At 34.0% G+C, this 19,950-nt stretch overlaps 1 protein-coding gene across 8 annotated transcripts in view; it reads right to left on the bottom strand.

Annotated features, from left to right (window-relative positions):
* Nucleotides 1–19,950, bottom strand: part of mid2 (midline 2) — a 275,772-nt gene that overhangs the window by 102,326 nt on the left and 153,496 nt on the right. For 4 of the 8 annotated variants that reach the window (XM_021481165.3, XM_068213343.2, XM_009291073.5 and 1 more), the window contains exon 2: nt 2,144–2,892. In XM_021481165.3, the coding sequence (XP_021336840.1) occupies nt 2,144–2,836 (693 nt within the window). In that variant the 5' untranslated portion in view covers nt 2,837–2,892. The remainder of the gene's footprint in view (nt 1–2,143; nt 2,893–19,950) is intronic. The other 4 variants (XM_009291075.5, XM_009291077.5, XM_009291074.5 and 1 more) reach the window with 1 other exon arrangement.

The raw sequence follows: 19,950 nt of genomic DNA, 5'->3' as shown, positions 1-19,950 counted from the left end.
CTGATTTATTAATAGAATGCTAATAACACTGGAAATAGTTAAGGCAAGACACTACAGGCAAACAGTGTTTTTTCCTATACAGGTTTCTTTTTAGTTTCTGGAACAAGTTCAATTGTGCAATATAGTCACATGATTGTATAATGTCATTCATTCATTCTAATGTTACAACAACAATACAAGGATTTGTTCAGAAAGAGAGAAACAGAGTATTTTTAAATATCAAGTCTTCGTATTACATATTTTAGATCTAACAAGACACCAGAACCTGTCAGATAATAGGTTTTGTTTGATATTCCTGACAGCCTGCAAGCAGAAGAATAATTCCCCAAACCTTTTAACAGCAAGTCTACAGTAGTTCTTGTCTAGTACCTGCATTAATAGAAACTAACTTAGATAGCCAGACAAGAGTATTAGTAGTAGTGGAAATAACATAGAATAATCTTAGCTGCACATTTCAACGCTGACATTAGCCCTAAATTAAACAAAATGTGTACAAAATATTATAACCTTTCCACAACAAATCCATCACATTTTCTTAAAAAACAAAAACAAAAAGTCAGCATTAATTATATGCAAAGGCATTCAAGTCTCACATTCAAACCACAGACACAATCGAGCGCTCACTTTGCAAGTTTTATCTTCCTTTGTATTTCAGAACTTTTAGTGGTCACTCCCAGAAATAAAGCTACAGAAGCTGTCACTGGGGAAGTACTGTGTCAAAAAACTTTAATATTTTTTTTTAGGTCACATTAATTGCCATAAAGGTACAATATCAACCCTAAATGTACATACACATACCCTTTAATTACAATTAAAATGAAAACCAATCAACCATTTTTTTCTTATGTTTTAATGCACCTAAATTATAGATCACATTACCTGCGTTTATTAGGAATGCTCTTTCCTTGGATTGTTTTAAGACACTCCTTAAGACTCATCTAAAAAAGTTACATTTATCATTTGTCATTTTTATTCTGCATTTTATAAGTTTGCTATTATATATTTTTATTGACTACTGCAGTCAGACTTATTAATGTGCATTTTATTATACAAGTTTGTAACTTTGTCTTTGCTTGCTTCATTTTTGGTCACATTTTATTTTGATGGTCTGTTTGTTGAATTTAAGTTTCATTGCAACTAATTCTCATCAGATTATAAGTAGACTGTTAGGTTGGAGTTAGGGTTGGGGTTAGGGTTAGTGTAAGTTGACATGTACTTGCAAAGTTTCTTATAGTCAGTTAAATGTCTGTCGAAGGAGCAGTATCAACAGATATTAAGCAGACAGTCAACTAATACTCAAATAGACCACCAAATAAAGTGTAACTTAATTTTTTGTTTTGTAGACACTTTGGTGCTTTGATTTTAGGGAAAGTGCTTTATTAAAAAAAAAAAAAAAAAAAAAAAAAAAAAAAAAAAAAAATATATATATATATATATATATATATATATATATATATATATATATATATATATATATATATATATATATATATATATATATAATAAAAAAAACCTTTTAAACGGGTATCACTCCAGTGCAGCCTTTATACCTTCTGCATGGTGCTACTAAGCTGGGATACAAATAAGGTTACAGACAGGTTTGGTGGTGAGGGTAGGTTGGGTTGACGTGTAAGGAATGGTTCAACAGTGTAGTTATAGATATAATCACATAAATTAATTACATATGTACTTAAATGCAGGTATTCTTTTAAACATAAGTACAACACAAAACATTTATCTGTATAAATGTATAGTATGTATAGATACATTTATCTGTAAATGTAATGTATAGGTTATGTGTAAAGTTAAGTATTTATAGAATATGTATAATTAGTATAGTTAGATTACTGCTACGGTATGTTAGTTATGTATAAGCTCTTACGTCTAGCATTGTGTTCATATTTATGATCATAATTTTATTTATGTAGCACTATGGTCTTGCAAAACATCACATTTCCTTCCACTTTATGCTCCCACCTGTAGTAAAATGACAATAAAGCACAACTTTGAACTTGCGCATTGCACCAAATGCCTCATATGAATGTAGCGACACAGTAGGCCTTTTAATTTTTATGGGGACCCACTATTTTTCAATCCAATTCACCTGCGATGTCTTGCCTTATTAATAAAGTTAGAGTCTTACCTTCAGCTTGTCGAAGCGATCGCTCAGCGAGGTGACCTGATGTTCACGGTGGCGTCCCACCAACTTGCAAAGGGCGCAGATGAGCTGATCGTCAACCACACAGTACATGTTGACCTTCTCGTTTTCATGCTCCAAACAGGCTAGTCCACGCAGCTGAGCATCCGCCACTGGCTCCACCAGACGATGGCTGGTGAAGGGCTTCTTATTGGGGTGTGTGGCCCTCAGGCAGCGGTCGCAGTATGACACCTCGCACGTCACACATGTCTTCACCGCCTCGCGCGGAGGCTCCTGGTCACAGAACTGACACCCGACACGCTCGAGGGACATGGCGCTGCTGGCGGGGCTGCCCCTCGCGCTCCCGCCTAGCGTGGCGCTGTAGGGCCGGGGCCTGCGACTCTCGTTTGGAGAATTAGGCCCGCTGACAGAGGCCTTCTGGAAGCGGTCGATGATGTTCTGCAGCGTCACATTGCGCTTTAGGCCCTCCAGGCCGCGCTGGTTAAGCGTGATGACGTAGCGGCAGGTGGGGCACTGGAAGGCAGAGATGGACTCGAGGGGTTTGGTGCTTGAGCAGTGGGACACCAAGATGCGGTGGGCGCAGTTGAAGCACAGGCTGTGGGCGCAGGGGAGCAGGAGCGGGTCCTCAAACAGTTCCAGGCAGATCGGGCACGTCAGCTCGGACTCCAGGGTTTCCATCTTCAGTCGAACCGATCTAAAGGCGACATCAAATCCCACAGAAGCTGGTCAGTCACCTGTGTCAGCGGATAGCTACGGGTTAGTGGCAAGCAAAACTTTAGTAGAGCCAAAAGCAGGACTAATAGAAATAATTAAAAATCAAGGTAAACGAAAAGACATTGGCTAAAGGTTTTTAATGAGTCTGGAACCAAGGGACCAAAAATAAATAAAAAAATAAATTAGAATAAAATAAAATAGAATAAAATAAAATTATATATATATATATATATATATATATATATATATATATATATATATATATATATATATATATATATATATATATATATAAATTTAATTTTATTTTATTCTATTTTATTATATATAACATTATATTATATTATATTATATTATATTATATTATGAGTACTTTTAATTAACATACTGGTACCAAGGGACTTAATAAAACTAAAATGAAAAGTAAATTGGGCAAAAAGTAAAAACTAATAGAAATATGACTAATATATACAGTCAAGGCCCAAATTATCTGACTTAAAGTTAGACTTAAACTTATCCTGGAGGTTTTTTTGGACTGGAAATGACACTGGCTTAGGATAATAAGTCAATCATGGAGGAAAAGTTCGGGCTTGACTGTATATATTTTTTTATGTTATAGCCACAAAAAAATACTGAAACGTAAAATTTATTTTCCATAAATATGAATCTATAAAATATTCTAAAATTGTACTAAAAATTGTGAAATTATTATATATTGACAACTGAAAAAACAAAACTTGTTTATTTGCAGAAAAGCGCAACTGATTTGTAAGCAGCTTGGTTAATAAAAGCAAACATGGCAAGTCATTTGTTAACAACAAAGCATTATCTTTGGCTTAACGGTAGCAGCGTGTAAGTTAATGGTTTTACAAGGAGAAGAACATAAATGTCAAAACATGATCAAGGACTGCCTTCAAGCTGCACTGTCATTGTGACAGACGAGGATTAAACAGACACACAAGACTTTACTGTCTATTTACTACCATTCATAAATATCTGCTTTGGGCTAGACTAGACACACAGAAGAGCAGCACACACATACACACACAAACGTGCATGCACATACAGATATCATTTTGGGGATTTCCCATTGACATAATGATTTTTCTACTGTACAAACTGTATATTCTGTTCTCTTACCAAAACCCTACCCCTAAACCCAACTTACACAGGAAACATTCTGCAGTTTTTTAAATATGTCATCCGGTATGATTGATGAGCTGTTTTTATCATGAGGACCAAAATTCAATTGATTAAAAATCTAGCTGTGAGTATTGTTTTCAAGCTAAAGCCATTTACCACCTCGCGTTATCTGATGAAGCATATTAAATAAATACAAAATTATAACACAGTAAAATTACATGTACTGTATGTTTATACATAAGTTGAATATGCTGAAGGTATATTATGTAAATCTTGCACACTGCTTGCCTACAGTATATGCATCTACACTCACCGGTCACTTTATTAGGAACACCTATTCAACTGCTCATTAATGAAAAATTCTAATCAGCCAATCACATGGTATTAACTCAATAAATTAAGGCACGCACAACAATCTCTAGCATTTACAGAGAATGGTCTGAAAAAGGTGCTGACCATGTCCATCTCTTTATGACCACAGTGTACCCATCTTCTGATGGCTACTTCCAGCAGGATAATGCATCATGTCATGAAGAGTGAATCATCTCAGACTGGTTTCTTGAACATGACAATGAGTTCACTGTACTCAAATGGCCTCCATAGTTTCCAGATCTCAATCCAAGAGAACACTTTTGGGATGTGGTGGAATGAGGGATTCACATCATGGATGTGCAGCCACAAATCTGCAGAAACTATGTGATGCTATCATGTCAATATGAACCAAAATCTCTGAGGAATATTTCCAGTGCCTTGTTGAATCTATTCCATTAAGGATTAAGGCAGTTCTTAAGACAAGAGGAGTCCAACCCGGTACTAGTAAGGTATACCTATTAAAGTGTCCGGTGAGTGTATGTGTGTGTAATGTTCGTATTTTATAATATTTATTGTCTATTTGTTTACAGACTGTATTTAAATGTATATCGTCTAAAAATGTATAAATGCTTAACATATATTGTCACTGATCAAAGCACAAAATTGATTTGATTTGATTTGAAAGCGTTAAGAATGTGCATTTAAACACACCCAATATGACTTCACTTAAAAAAATAGTTTAAAAGAAAGCCAAACCCTTTCAGGTAAAAGTCTCTTTCACTTGTATTTGAAATCATACATTCGTGCCATCGCTCCTGTTTAAATGGCAAGGCTTTAGCAGATTACAATGTTTCTGCTTTGATGAATATGAATGGGAGTAAATCAGCACGACACATCATTGAGCACAGACACCTGTGCCTCCAGCCTGACTGTTAAAATGTGTTTGCCTTTGCAGCTAATGAACTGTAGACGCAATGACCATACACTGCCTGGTTAACATATGTAGTCACACAAACAAGGACTTTGAAGATAATACAGATCGTAATTCAACTTTATTATTACCTTTGAAGTAGGGGTGTGCAAAGTTGACATAAGTAGTTTGCTAATGAACTACCAGTCAGTTGGCTGACACTTTATTTGAATGTGTCCTAGTTAAAGTGTAATTTTTTACTAACTACTAAGTAATATAATTTAATTTTATAGACTTACTATATGGTTAGGGTTAGAATGCTGGTTAGGTTTAGGGCTAGTTGATATGTAATTATGCATAATTATTTGTAATCACTACAGTTATTACATAAAATATGCGTAATATAATGTAACTGTCAGTTGTAAAGAAGTATGACAATTATTGTAAAATAGATGTCCAGTCTGTGTTAACACTAACCATGTGTAAATTAGATATAGACAGATCAGTTCAGGCTTTCAGAACCAATTCTGTGCATTTTATGTAATTTATATATTTCTAATATTTTATTTATATAGTTATATAGTTTAGTAATGTTTAACTTAATTTGGTTGTTTCATTTCAGCCCAAATAAGTTGTTTACAACCATCGTTGAATCTTTCTTTGAATTTTACTACTAGAACTACACTCAAAAATGATGTTTGCTTTTTGTTCAAACTATTTATTTGTAATAAACTGAAATGACACAGTTATTGAGTTTTTTAGACAACTTAATTATTATATGTTTAATCCACATATTTATAAAAAGTTAACTTAATTCCTTCATATTGTCCCAAAACAAACTGATTGTATGGAACCTAGTATTGTTTACAATCTAGTAATAATTTTTGAAGTAGTAGTAGTAGTAGCAGTAGTAGTACCATCATCATCACCACCAGATTTATGACATCATCGCCACTACTACTACTACTACTACTACTACTACTACTACTACTACTATTACATTTCAGTAACTGGCTAATATCCTTTTCAGCATCAATCAAGAGAATGTTTTAACAATTCTAAATAATATACTACAACATTATAAAATACTCATTGAAAATACTTAAACTAAAATGGAGTGTTTTAATGCATTAATTATATATTATATTATATTTGGGCCTATCACAATATCTATTTTTTTTTCCGTATGATACTGACCCAAAATATAATGTGATACATTTTATGACACATATTTTATAATGCCAAAATGACAATTTAATATCATTATAATGCAAGTACAAATATTTAATTCTTAAGAATATTTAATTTCATTTAATTATAGTCATTTTAACAATTTATTAATTAGGCATTAGAATCAAATAATAATGATACATGTTAACAAAAATGTACTAGGTAAAAATAATTTTAAGAAACAGATCTATTTTCAGTTGTTAAACACCCACATAAAAATATATAAAAATTTATAGTAAATACTATAGTATTTTTTTAACCATACTGACACTGACACCTCCAACAGAGATTGAGAGACTGCACAATCAGCTAAAAAATTGCTGATATATATATATATATATATATATATATATATATATATATATATATATATATATATATATATATATATATATATATATATATATATATATATATATATATATATATATATATATATTTTTTTTTGTTCACTGAAAAACCTTATAAGTTAACTCAAACTGTTTAAGGAAACCAATTAAGGCAAACCATTTTAGTTTTGCAACAAATTAGAGTACTGTAAACTTATATATTTATTTATTGAGTCATATAATAAACGTGTTAAAAAAATCCCATAATGTAAATAAGTTTTGACTTAATAATAATGTTAATATTTTAATTTTGACATAAATGTCAGATAGAACTTAATAATTCTAAGGTGACGATTTGTGTTTATATCTTCAAACATTTAGAGTATTAGTAACTTAAACATTTTAAGTTCAGCTATTAAATTTGTTAAGTTCAGAACAAATTAAATCCTATAGCAACTATACAGCTACTCAAATGGCTTGGTACTAGAGTTAAGTAAAAAAATAAAAAAATAAAAAATAAATAAATAAATAAATAAATAAATAAATAAATATATATATATATATATATATATATATATATATATATATATATATATATATATATATATATATATATATAATTAATTATTTCATAGCTCATGAGTTCAAATCAGTTTATTCGTCACCATAACTCTTTTTCATAAAGTCAAAGTAATTTTTTTAAAAATTAAAACTTAAACTTACTCATTTAAAATTTAGTCATTTTCACTGTTAGGTTTTACAGTGTACAGGCAATATATATTGCATCCCCAAACATTATTGAGGTCATGGCCTGTGTTATGTGAAACAGTAAGTCAATATATTTATTAGACAGACCATATTATATTATATTATATTATATTATATTATATTATATTATATTATATTATATTATATTATATTTTGTTGTTTTTATCACTCTTGTATATTCACATCTCTCGCTTGTGTGCTGCCATGTCACTTGATATCGATTGCTCAAGGCCGCTCTGTGGCTTTTAACGATTGCCATCTCTGATGTTACATACAAATCAATGCAGGACTCGGAGCACAAGTAAAAGGCTATGATTACATTGCCTTAATCCATCACATTTCCCCACACCTTCTGATCTAACAGCGACACCGTCCATCTCCATCCTATCATTCCCACATTAGGCTTGAGCTCCATCCTCTTAACCGCCTACTGAGCATGTCAGAATCTTCTAGACATGTGGCTCTACTGGAGCAGCAAGTTTCTGCCATTTCTGACAAGGAACCTGAAGCCCTTGACTGCTGCTTAAAAATATCTGACAGCTCCTGTAAAGAGGCAAAAGCTCTTGAAGTCAGCAGACGTCTTGAGATCTTGTATTAAACCTTTAATTTGACAAGCTAAGAAGAGCGTGTGATTAAAACGGTGGTTGAAACTGGAAAAAACAAATAACAAGCAGATATTATAGTAATAAAAATTTGTGTCCAATAGTCACCTTATGGGTTGATAACTGTAATCATGATTGTAAATTTTTAAATTACGATCAATTATTGTTAGCCTTGCTAATGCAAGATGTGTTTACTTAAGTGGCACATGTGCAAATCATGCTCAAAATTACATGCTTGAAATTTTTGAAACAGAAGTTGCTGAGACTTTTATTTCAGTATGTTGATGTGCATGAATAGAATATTGAGTAGGGGGCGGGGCTTTCTTGTTGCACATAACTCCCTCATAGCAAACTAACGGTAATAGGGGCGTGGTTAAAAATATTATATTTGAACCCATTAAATTAATGTCAACAGAGAATGACCATTACTCCAAATGCAAAAGCAAATGATCAGACTTTTGTGGAATAACTAACTAATAACTAATCGATTTAGTGGATTAATTAACATAATAACATTGTGTGCAAGAAAAATAAACATTTAATAAACAATAAGCTATTTTGATTTTACACAGACTTTAATTCCTCACCTAATGCAATTTCTATTATTACTGTATTTGTTACTGTAAAAAAGGCTATTAAAATTATAAAAGAATTAACAATTGATCATTTAATATAACAGTTTAATTATAAAAGCAATAGCCATCTCCATCTTTTGAAAAAAATCAGACAGACAGTCATGTCTCATGTATTCAATTACATTTAACATTAGCCTTTTTAATCTCCACCTCATTTTGAGCCAGGAAATACCCTGTTAAAAGTAATGCATAATATACAATGTGACATTAGAGCTGTCTTAAAGGGTCACGAAACACCAAAACACATTTTTTGAGCTGTTGACAGTCGTATATGTGTCCCACACTGCTAAAAACACTATTAAGACACCTATATTTCACTAAAAAGTGTAAATTGGTTGTTTTTGCGTTATTTCAAGCAAATTCGTACTTCCTGTTTGAAACAAATTTTTGAAGCTGCGTCACGGTCATGACATAATAGCGTTGTATTCCAGCGTGCAGACTGGGCGTCTGTGCCAGAGTGATTCTTATTACGTCTTACAGTGTGTTGCATTAATGCATGAGTAAGGCTTGGTTCAAACCAATCAGCGCGCTCTATTGTGCAACTTCATTAATATTCATTACTGTGTTTACTCGACATAGACGCCACGTTGTGTTGACAAAACAAGCGTGAAGTGTTGCTTTTATAGTTTGCTGCCGTTAAGTTTCGTTTTCATTTTCTCTCTGTGAGAGCTCAGAGTCACGTGTGGATTAACAGTGTACGCGACGCTCGACAACAATAACTTACGTGTCTAAGGAGGATTATTGTTTACCTGAGAGCTGTTCTCATCTGCAAACGCTGACATCCGGATTAGCTTGTAGTATTCTCTTCATAAAGACGCGGCTCTAGTTGCTGGTGATTGTCCTGTCTCTACAGATTTGGTAAGTGAGCGACCAGTGCTCTTTGTTTATTCAGTTTGTTCGTATCGAACTAAGTTAACTACCGTAACATGTTAGGACCACAACCAAACTTTAACCTCGTGTAGGGTTTTTAACCGCATTTAGTGACCGGAATAACACACGCGGCTTTCTGACGCTACCTGCCGTGTGCATCTAAGTTTCCGGGAAATGCTGAGTTTTTTTTTCTCTCATTCGCCATGCGGTATCAAACATTGCATGAAAAATACACGCTTAAAGCAGATCCTCGAATCAAATATGTCGTTTGTCGCGAAGGGCATGAATGAATTCCCTGAATGAAAGAGCCAAACTGCAGGTAAAGTCCACCATTTAATAATTTGGCAAATAATTCCACTACAGATGTCCATGTAGGTTAAACACCATCACTTTCTACTGTGTGTGAGTATTTTGACTGAAACTCGCGCGTGCCCAAATAGACACTCCCACACCATCCCACTTTAGGTCCTCCGACACTCCCCCTAAACAGAGCTGGACACGCCCACTTTTCTGACTTTTTCCAAAGTAGAGGTGTGAAAACACCCTGCTGAAACGAGGGGGTTTCATGGCCCTTTAAGTGTACGTGCTACAGTAGCAACTGGCACATGTGTGTCAATATCAGCAAATAGTTTTTGATAATGTGTGTAATTTCTCCCTAAATGTGCATAGGATATAGTGTATATCCTTACAATGTGAAAAGGCCAGGATAACTAATTAATGTCCATATCATGTTCTAAGCTTATGCCATTGTTACATAGAAAAAAATAATGTTAGTGTTTTGCATGTTTATTAGTTGAATGTATCACTCGATTAACCTATATGCTAATTCCAACCTCACCGTGGAAATGACACAACACAAAGCAACACAACACAATGTCCCAGATAGTCAACTAATGCCCGTTTGTATTTATCCAATAGTAGCAAATAGTTTTTAGTAAACTTTTGCAGGTTACTCTTATTGTGTCTTCTGGATAAAAGCGATAGTTCACCCAAAAAAAAAAAAAAAATAAATAAATAAATAAATAAATAAAAAATCTGCTATAATCTACTTACCATTGACTTGTTCCAAAGCAGTGTGAGTCATTTAGTACTGTTAAAAATAAAATAAGATATTTTAAAGAATGCTAGAAACCTGTCACCATCAACTTTCATATTACTGTAAGTGTTCTTTCTACTGTGGGATACTACTATTTTTCCAGCATTCTTCAAAATGTCTTATTTTGTGTTTAACAGAAAAAGAAAGTCCAACAGTTTTGAAACAAGTGAAAGGTGAGCAACTGATTACACAATTGTCAGTTTTGGACAAACTGTCCCTTAAAAGATATTGATTTAAAGAATAGTTGACAATTAATTAATCGTCAATATATCATTAGCCACCCTTATTCTGAAAAAATTATAATAAAAATAAAATAAAAATGTAAAATCCAATAATAATCTGAATAAAAATGTAAAGTCTGTTCCTGGTAGGCTAGCATGCCCAAATACCAAAATTAAAGAGCAATAAAACGAAATTAAAAATAAGTGGCCGATTTTTTTTTCTAAAGTGTTGATCATAACGCCTGTATGTGTCATAATAATTGCAGCACTGAAATGTACAATCATCCTATTTGTCAACATTAAATCAGCTGGATTGAATATTTAACATATATTAATGCTAACTATTCTGCATTTAAAATCCTACCCAAAACCTACACCCAACTTCTACCTTACTAACTAATAATGAAAAGATAATTAGTAGTTTATCAAGCTACAGTAGTAGTGTTGGTTAGTGGTTTGTTAATACCGTGATCTAAACTAAAGTGTTACCCAAACTACGATACTTCTGTTGCTGTTCAGACTACACATAAAGAATAGATAGATATGGCCAAACCAATAAATTACATTCCATCGGAAGTATTCCAGCTGGCTTGTATTATTGCAGATCTTCTTAAAACATTACATGCATATGGTCAGTTGGCTAGTTTACCTTGCTGACACTTCTATGACCCTTTTCTAAAGCCTTTAAACCCTCTAGAGTTGCAAGCTTTTTATCAAACAAGTTTTTAAAAAATGAATTGGATATTTGGCTAGGCATGGCTGTTTATGGGCTGGGATGGATTTTATTCTTACAGATATGTGAAAGTGTGAATTAAACACGCATTTTTCTTTGGTTAGTCGTGGAGGCTGTGAAACAGAATCGAGGCAAATGCTCAAGCCAAATCAACTGTAAAGAGATACAAGAGAGAAGCCTCATTTCACAGCAATCACAATTAAAAGCATTTGCATCAGTAAACAGAACCGTTCTTAACTTTTCTTTGAGTAAGCATCTTGGAAAAGTTTAAATTTGTCTATTTACAAACATCAAGACTTGTATTAACCCTTGTGTGCCAATTTCACTTATGAATTATTGTTATACATTTATTGATATGGACTTCTTTACCAGCATTGCTTCATGTTTACACAGTAACTTTCAAAAAAATCTGTAATTTTAAGAATTTTAATCAAACGACAACATCCCACACTCCCTCGTGAAGCTAATACGGAAGTAACTGAAACTGCAATTCATCAAAAATCCACAGGGTCTAGCTCCATAATAGAGCACATTTCTGTTGACCCCAATGTTGAAATGGCAAATATACAGCAGACAAAAGGTGTTTACAGCCTGGTACAAACAATTATTTTAGAATATATAGCTAATATTACACTTCATGACAACTGTGAGGGGGTGAATTTTTTTTTATAACTCATCTGTTTTTTTATATTAAGTTATACTAAGTCTGCATAATTAAGAGCATGGCCACTTGAGTGACAGCTAGGTCTCGCTGGTCGCGTCACATCACCTCAGCTGATTATTGGCTGAACTCGGCATATACATTTTTGTTTTGTTTTATTTAGCTTTACAGAGTCAATTTAGCATGCTGTCTGCATCTAATTGTGCTCACAAACCATTAAAGTGACCTCCATTTCCCAGGTGAGTGAAATTCCTATATACTTGTATACCATATCTAAAAATGTATTTGTTTGATTAAGGATTATTTATCGTTTATAATTTTCTTTAGAACTTGTATGCACACCAGAATCTGACAGATTGATCAGCTGTTGGCTATAGCACAGTCATCTGAAACATTTTCATACAGTGTTATGCCTCGATTTTATAAATAGCCTTGGATTTACTAACACAGACGATATTTAAAGTATTTGGAAGTAATTAGCGTTTTCTTCCTAGAAAAACATCATAAGTACAATGCTTAGTGGCTAAATGTATTACAACAGTGTTTTTAAAAGACTAAACACTTTATTGTTACAGTATACAACCAAGCACATGTAGTCAAAACACAAACAAGTCGCAGGTAATGAAGTAATCAAAATGCTAGCAGGCATATATAGCTCTGGTTACGGTCCGCCTCTTTGCCCTTTTTTGGTTACACCTGGTGACACGCGAACAAAATAGCGATGGTTGGCCACGCCCACTTGTAGTTTCATTTGCCTTCTTCAGAAACCTATGGTTGACGTCACGGATATTACATTCAAATTATTTACAGTCTATGATTTTAACATTTTCAATTACCACTTGTGTAAATAATACAGTTGTGGTTGATAGATGGATTGATGAATGGAGAGTAGACATGGGACGATAACCGTGTTCAAGGTATACCGCGGTTTGGAAAAAATTAAGTTTTTTACCCAGACATTTAAAATGAACTTATTTTAGAGCAGTAATCACAATACTGTGAAACCGTAATATTTTTATTCAAGGTTATCATTCCCTCAGAATCTTATATCAGCCCATGCCTAATGGAGAGTTGGATGGATGGATGGATAATTAATGATGGATCAATGGATATATTACTTTTGTCATAAGTGACAATTTTTGGAAATTGAGAGGTATATTTGGAAGAAATACAACTATTTAGGAATATTGAAAATGCCTTTGAAGTGGTCTAATCAAAAAATGTGTTTTATTATATTTAAAGTAGGAAACTTACAAAATATCATCATCGAGCATGATCTTTACATAATATTCTAATGATTTTTGCCATTAAAGTAAAATCTATTCTTTTGACACAGATTGTTTGGTCCATCTATTGCCAAAAATATTCTCATGCAAGATAAGAAAATCCAGGGTTATAATTTTACATTAAAAACAGGTTACAATCGTAAAGCTTTGCCAACAATCTGAATGCCTATAAATAAAAAATGTGTGGCTTTTTGCTTAAATGGCACTAGGGTGAACTACTAAACTTTTAATGGAGACATTTTAGCTGGAGGTCCTGAGAGACTATTTGTACCAAGTGTAAATCAGATTTCTGAAAAGATGTGAGGGCGAAATATTATAAGATGCATACACCTTTTAACCAATATGTATGCAGTTTGCATTAACACAGCCAGAAAGCTTGCGAAATAAATACAGTCAAAAATGTCCATGAGGGAGTTAATTAGCAGTTCCACTTAAGCTAAAACTGTCAACAATGTTTTAAGACAGGGCTCAGTAAAGGTCACGCTGAGGTCAGCAACAGACTTGCACATTCTCTACAGCTGATCTAATGTTTGAAATGCAGATTTCAAGACATTAAAGCCCACTGAGAGTGTTAGTAGAGTAAAACCTTAGTGATATAGTACATGAAACCCCTAGTTCAAATATAACAGGCGGAAGGAGGATGTGATATATTGGAGAAGCAAACAGTTTGCTCTCTTCACAGAAAGACACCACATCATATAATCTGATTATGATGAAGTGCTCCATATGGAGGCTGATCAGAGTCACGAACAGCTCCTCTCATGCACAAACACACTTTTCAGAGACAAGCTTGCTTTATTTGATCTGTTCTCAGCTTGATTAAGGCATTATTCTCCACTTTGATGTCGAGTTGGAATCACAAAAAAGATGAAGAGCAGTTTCTATAAGAGATCAGTCATATGGTAATGATTTAACAAAGCCACTCAATCGCACACACAAATGTACCACAGGTGCCTAACATGTTTGCTTAAATGCATACCTGCTGATATATTTGCTAATAACTTCCAACAGCAATGCAAAACCCACCATCTCTCTTAAATAATCTCAAGACAAAACACTCTTGAATAAAGATGCTAAGTAAACTTGTCTAGAAGATAGCGGTTGAATTTAATGGTCTTGTCTTTGGGTCTCCAGAGACTACTTTTTCTGTGGCTTTGAGGAGGACAGAAGGAAAGAGAAAACCAACACTCGTGCGTCATTGTGAGGTATGGCATTTCTGGAACAATGACAATTAGCCTTGTCTAAACAATAGGGGCAATTCACTATTAAAATGACTCTTGGATGGCTCTTTCTTGAATTGTATGCATACAGTGATAATGAGACTATGTTTACTTACAACACATATAAAGGCTCTCTGAAATTGAAACTTTCTATGGTTAAATTTAGATGCACTAGTCTGCAACACAGATGGGTCTTCCAATAAAATGTTTTTTTCATTTAATATTTTCTTCTGCTTCAAATGTAATAGCTTAAAAATATGTCACTTTTATTAGTTAAAAACAATATGAGATATTTTTTAATATAATATCAACACAATATCACAAGATTACAATAGTTTTCATGAATATGAACATGACTGTTTAGTGACTTCAAGAGATTTCAATTTCATTTAAATTTTGGTTCTGACTGGATCTTGTGTTGGTCTAAACCGCTTAAAAGTCTTAATCCTCACTTGGTCTAACAAACTAACTAACCAACTGAAGGTGCCGGTATTCCTCAAACTAAGTCATTTTCTTCATTTGAGGGCAAAAATACATTGTGGAACCTTTTCTGACACCCCCATCATCTCAAACGTACTACTAAACGTAACAACAATGGCTGCTGTGAGAGGTAAGTCAAACACATCAAGGAAGCTAGAGTTACAGAACACATCCACCACCTATGTAACCTCAAAGACCAGTGTTAGCTAAAAGGTGTTTAGTTAGAAGCCAACTCCCCCAAAAAGATTGCATTGGTTCCAAACTGCTAAAGCAAACTTTTAATTTACATTGTTTTGACTGGAACTAACTAACTAACTAACTAACTAACTAACTAACTAACTAACCAACTAACTAACTAACTGACTAACTGACTGACTGACTGACTAATTAACTAACTAACTAACAGACTGAGCGACTAACCAACTAACTAGCTAGCTAACTGACTGACTAAATGATTAACTAACAAGCCAACTAACTACCCGACTGACTGGCTAACCGACTAACAAACAAACAAACTGACTGACTAACTAACTTACTGACTGACTACCCAACTAACTAGCTAACTAACCATCTGACTCACTAATGGACTGACATAACTGACTAACTCACTGACTAAATAACCAACTGACTGACAGAATAACTAACTGACGGACTGACTGACTGACCAACTGTAGAAAGATACCAGCTGACATTTCAATTATTTGATGGTATGAGATAATATAGTCTTTGCATCAAGCATATTAATTCATTTTTTACGAAACTTGTTACATATTTTTTTTTGTTACATATTAAGTTACATTCACACACATAGATACATGTATCCAAGAGAGGTCCCGTATCTCAATCAATCAATCAATCAATCAATCAATCAATCAATCAATCAATCAATCAATCAATCAATCAATCAATCAATCAATCAATCAATCAATCAATCAATCAATCAATCAATCAATCAATCAATCAATCAATCAATCAATCAATCAATCAATCAAATCAATCAATAAATCAATCAATCCAGCCATGTAGCCATCTAGAAGAATGTTTGTAGCAGAAAGGCTGCCGGTTGACGTTCCAATCATTGCATGATTTAGAGTCCAGTCATGATCTTTTTTTTTGTATTCAATTTTGATGTGCAAAAGAAAAGAAAACAGTCAGAGTCATTGTCCTTGGTGTAGTAAGTCACAGGGAAAATATATTCATACAATACATCACTTGACTGACAAACTCCAGGTCACTCATTCACAGCATCCTCACATTACATCAGTTCAAGGCCTTTTTCCATAATGTGAGCTTTTTGATAAAATACCAAACCAGTAACCCATCCCGTAATACACTTTATCCTGAAACGAAACCCAAAATATTAGATTTAAAAAAGGAAGTAAATCTAGAACATCACAGCAATCTTTCATCAACCTGCCATAACACTGACCCACCATCCAGATGGCATAATATAGGTCGTTCCAGCCAGGATGCGAGATAACTCACTTCTCCAGCGCTCCCTGGAAGCCCCGTCTGAAATGAGGAAGTGTGCGGTTTGATGTTTGCAAGTGGCTCACAGTGGTGCTGGGTGGGCCAGTGGGTCAGACTCCACCCTGCGGCCTAGACACTCTAATGGAGCCATTTATCTCCTGTCAACCTGCAGCTGCTCACCGGTTCCCCATCGTCTCCTCTGCCGCTCCAGTTGCCAGACAGCTGGAGTCTCGGACAGAGAGGAAGTCTAAGCCGGACACGGCACCACTGGAGCACTACTGCAAGCCCACACCGCTGAATGCACGGCTGAAGACACATCGATTAAAACTGAGCCACTGGACTTCAGGGATTCCCAGAGCTGTGCTGTTAGGACAGGTGCCAGGGAAGCCATTCGCAGTTTATCACCTCCACATTTGTTACGACTGACCTGCCGACAAGCCCAATGGCAGATGATGCGAGCCGGATGGGGCGTTTAAGGAAAGCCAGGATTCCCAAGAGTGGCAAATTCTGCACCGTTGGACTCTTAAAAAGGAACATTTAATCCTGGATCCAGTTCAAGAGTCGCTATATGGTGCTTTAGAGATTAAAAAAAGTTTTTCATTTGACTTTACAAGGTTGTTCAGATCAGGCTATTGATTTCTGGGATCTTTAAAGAAGTGTGTGTAAAGTTCTTTGTGGGGAAAAAAAGTTCTCAACTCTCTAAAAGTACAGAGTTGTGTCGTTACAAATTAGGGCTGAACGATAATGGAAAAATTACACATTAAGATTTTTTTTTAATTCTGCGACATATATTGCGATATGAATACAATTTCACTAGATAAGTAGAATAAATTTTTGTAGACAATCTATAATTTTACATTGTTTAGGGATGATTCAGTAGAGGAGTGCATAAAAGTTTATAAACAACCTACAAGCACAGATATATTCAATTAAATGATTAAATAATAAAAAAAATTCTGTGTTTTCTGCAGTCAGAATGCATTCAAATATATGGTAATTAATTAATCAAATGTAAAATAATACTACATAGTCTTCTTTTTATTAACTCCATTAAATTAATCCTTATTAATTTGTCAATGTAAAAAACATACATTTTCTTATGGCTGAATGCTTTTAAAGCCCTCAAACAGTCACAGGCCTCAAAATTAAATATGCGTATATATGCATATACTCGCAATGTCAATATTGCAAATAATCACATTGCGATATCGATGCTGAACTGATATATTGTGCATTCCTATTACAAATTTAGGTCAAATGAATGACAGAGACAAAAATATAACTATAAAACATTTAGAAATTTAACCAAATAGTTAGGTTTGTCCATATTTGACCCAAATTACCATTAAAGAGATCTACATTTTTTGAGAGTATGATATAGCATTATTGGTGCTTACTGAATATGTATCGAAAGTAGGGTTGCGCAATACATTGTGTCAGCATTGATATTGCATTGTGTAAATACACAATAGTCACATTGCAGGATCTGCGATGTCAAATTGATATTATAATCAACCATGAACCACATTTCAGGGCACATGATTTCAGGGCACATGATTTGGAAAACTGTCTACACGGATGTAAGCGGTCAGCTGGTAAGTGCGAAAAGCAACAGCGTCATACCGCCACATAGCGTTCGCTTTAATAACGAAATGCTGCCATATGTACTTCTGGATACATAATTTGTGATCTCCGGAAATGTAAATAGGGCTACAGGTACATTTTCAGAATAAGCCCATGTTGTATTTGCACATTTCATAGACTTAAGAATGAACCTTTTGCCATTTCAGTATCAGCCTGCAAATGCTTATTTTTTATGCTATCCTTATTGGTATGATCAAAACAAATAAATAAAAAAAAACATTATCGATCAGACACTTGAAAGCATATAACTGAGATTATTTTTATAGAATAAACCACTTCAGATGTCTTCTGCTGGATTTTGAGGTCATTTTCTAATGCCATAGACATAAACAGGAAAATCACCATGAAGCTATTGGAGTTATTGGGTTATAAGTCAAACTTTAAATGTTTAATAATAAATATTTGCTGTAATTTATTCTTCCTCTGAACATTATATGGTACTTCCAGGTAATAATGTTCCAAGTAACTTTCCGATTCTTACAGACCATTCATTTAACTTCAAGAATTCAATCACCAGTAGCTAGGATTATTAATTATGCTATGCCTAAAACTTTTTTTTGACTCTCATCATCCATGATTTTCAGCTAAAAAAATCTTCTTTAATGTTCTTCAATATTTAATGTATACCCCGAGGCTGAGTAAATAAACATCACATTTGTATTTTTAGCTGAACTCTCCCTTTAATGCTCAAATTACACACAGCATCGCACAAACTCTTTAAGATGAGTCACTGCAAAATATCTAACATGACTGGTTGGCTGTGAGATACATTTATGAAAAGCTCAATCCCACGAGTGCGCTGGAGTGAATAAAAGCATGCAGGTGTGTTTCAACTCGAGTGTCTGGCACAGAATCCACTGCAGGCTGTGAACGTTCACCATTCTCTTATCCACCTTCAACAGCTAAATCTTGCCTCTGTAAAAAAAGACACTTTTGGGAAACCCACACTGAGTAATAATCAGTTTGACGCTTTGAGCCGAACAGATGAGCCATTGTAAAGAACATGTGTTTTCTGTATAGTAAACCTGACTATTCAATAAGTCACAGGATGATTTTCTGCAATGAATAACAAAATATGTGAGCAAAAACTGAACAGTGACTAGGTTCACATGGACATCAGTAATCAAATTATTTGCCTTAATCTAAAAAAGACAATGACATGTAAAATGTAAAATGTTTACATTAGATGCTTGTTGAATGTTCCTTTCATAATCCCGTTTTACATGTTATAGCTCATAATTCGATTAGCGTCACAACACTATCCATATTTTTTAGATTATTAGATATTTCCTCTGGAGTTTTATTTATCATTTGTCGACTTCAACTGCAGTTTGCCACTTTTATTTTAATTTAGGAGCATTTCATTCATGCCCCAGCATACTCCACATGTCTTAATTAAATTTCTGTTCAGATTATGATTTTAGTCTGATTAACCTACTCAAAAATTCCTGAGTATTTTCTTAATCAT

This window comes from Danio rerio, chromosome 14, assembly GCF_049306965.1.
Source record: "Danio rerio strain Tuebingen ecotype United States chromosome 14, GRCz12tu, whole genome shotgun sequence".
NCBI lineage: Eukaryota > Metazoa > Chordata > Actinopteri > Cypriniformes > Danionidae > Danio > Danio rerio.
Note: the sequence above shows the minus strand (reverse complement) of the source record. Positions and strands in the feature narration are given on the sequence as shown.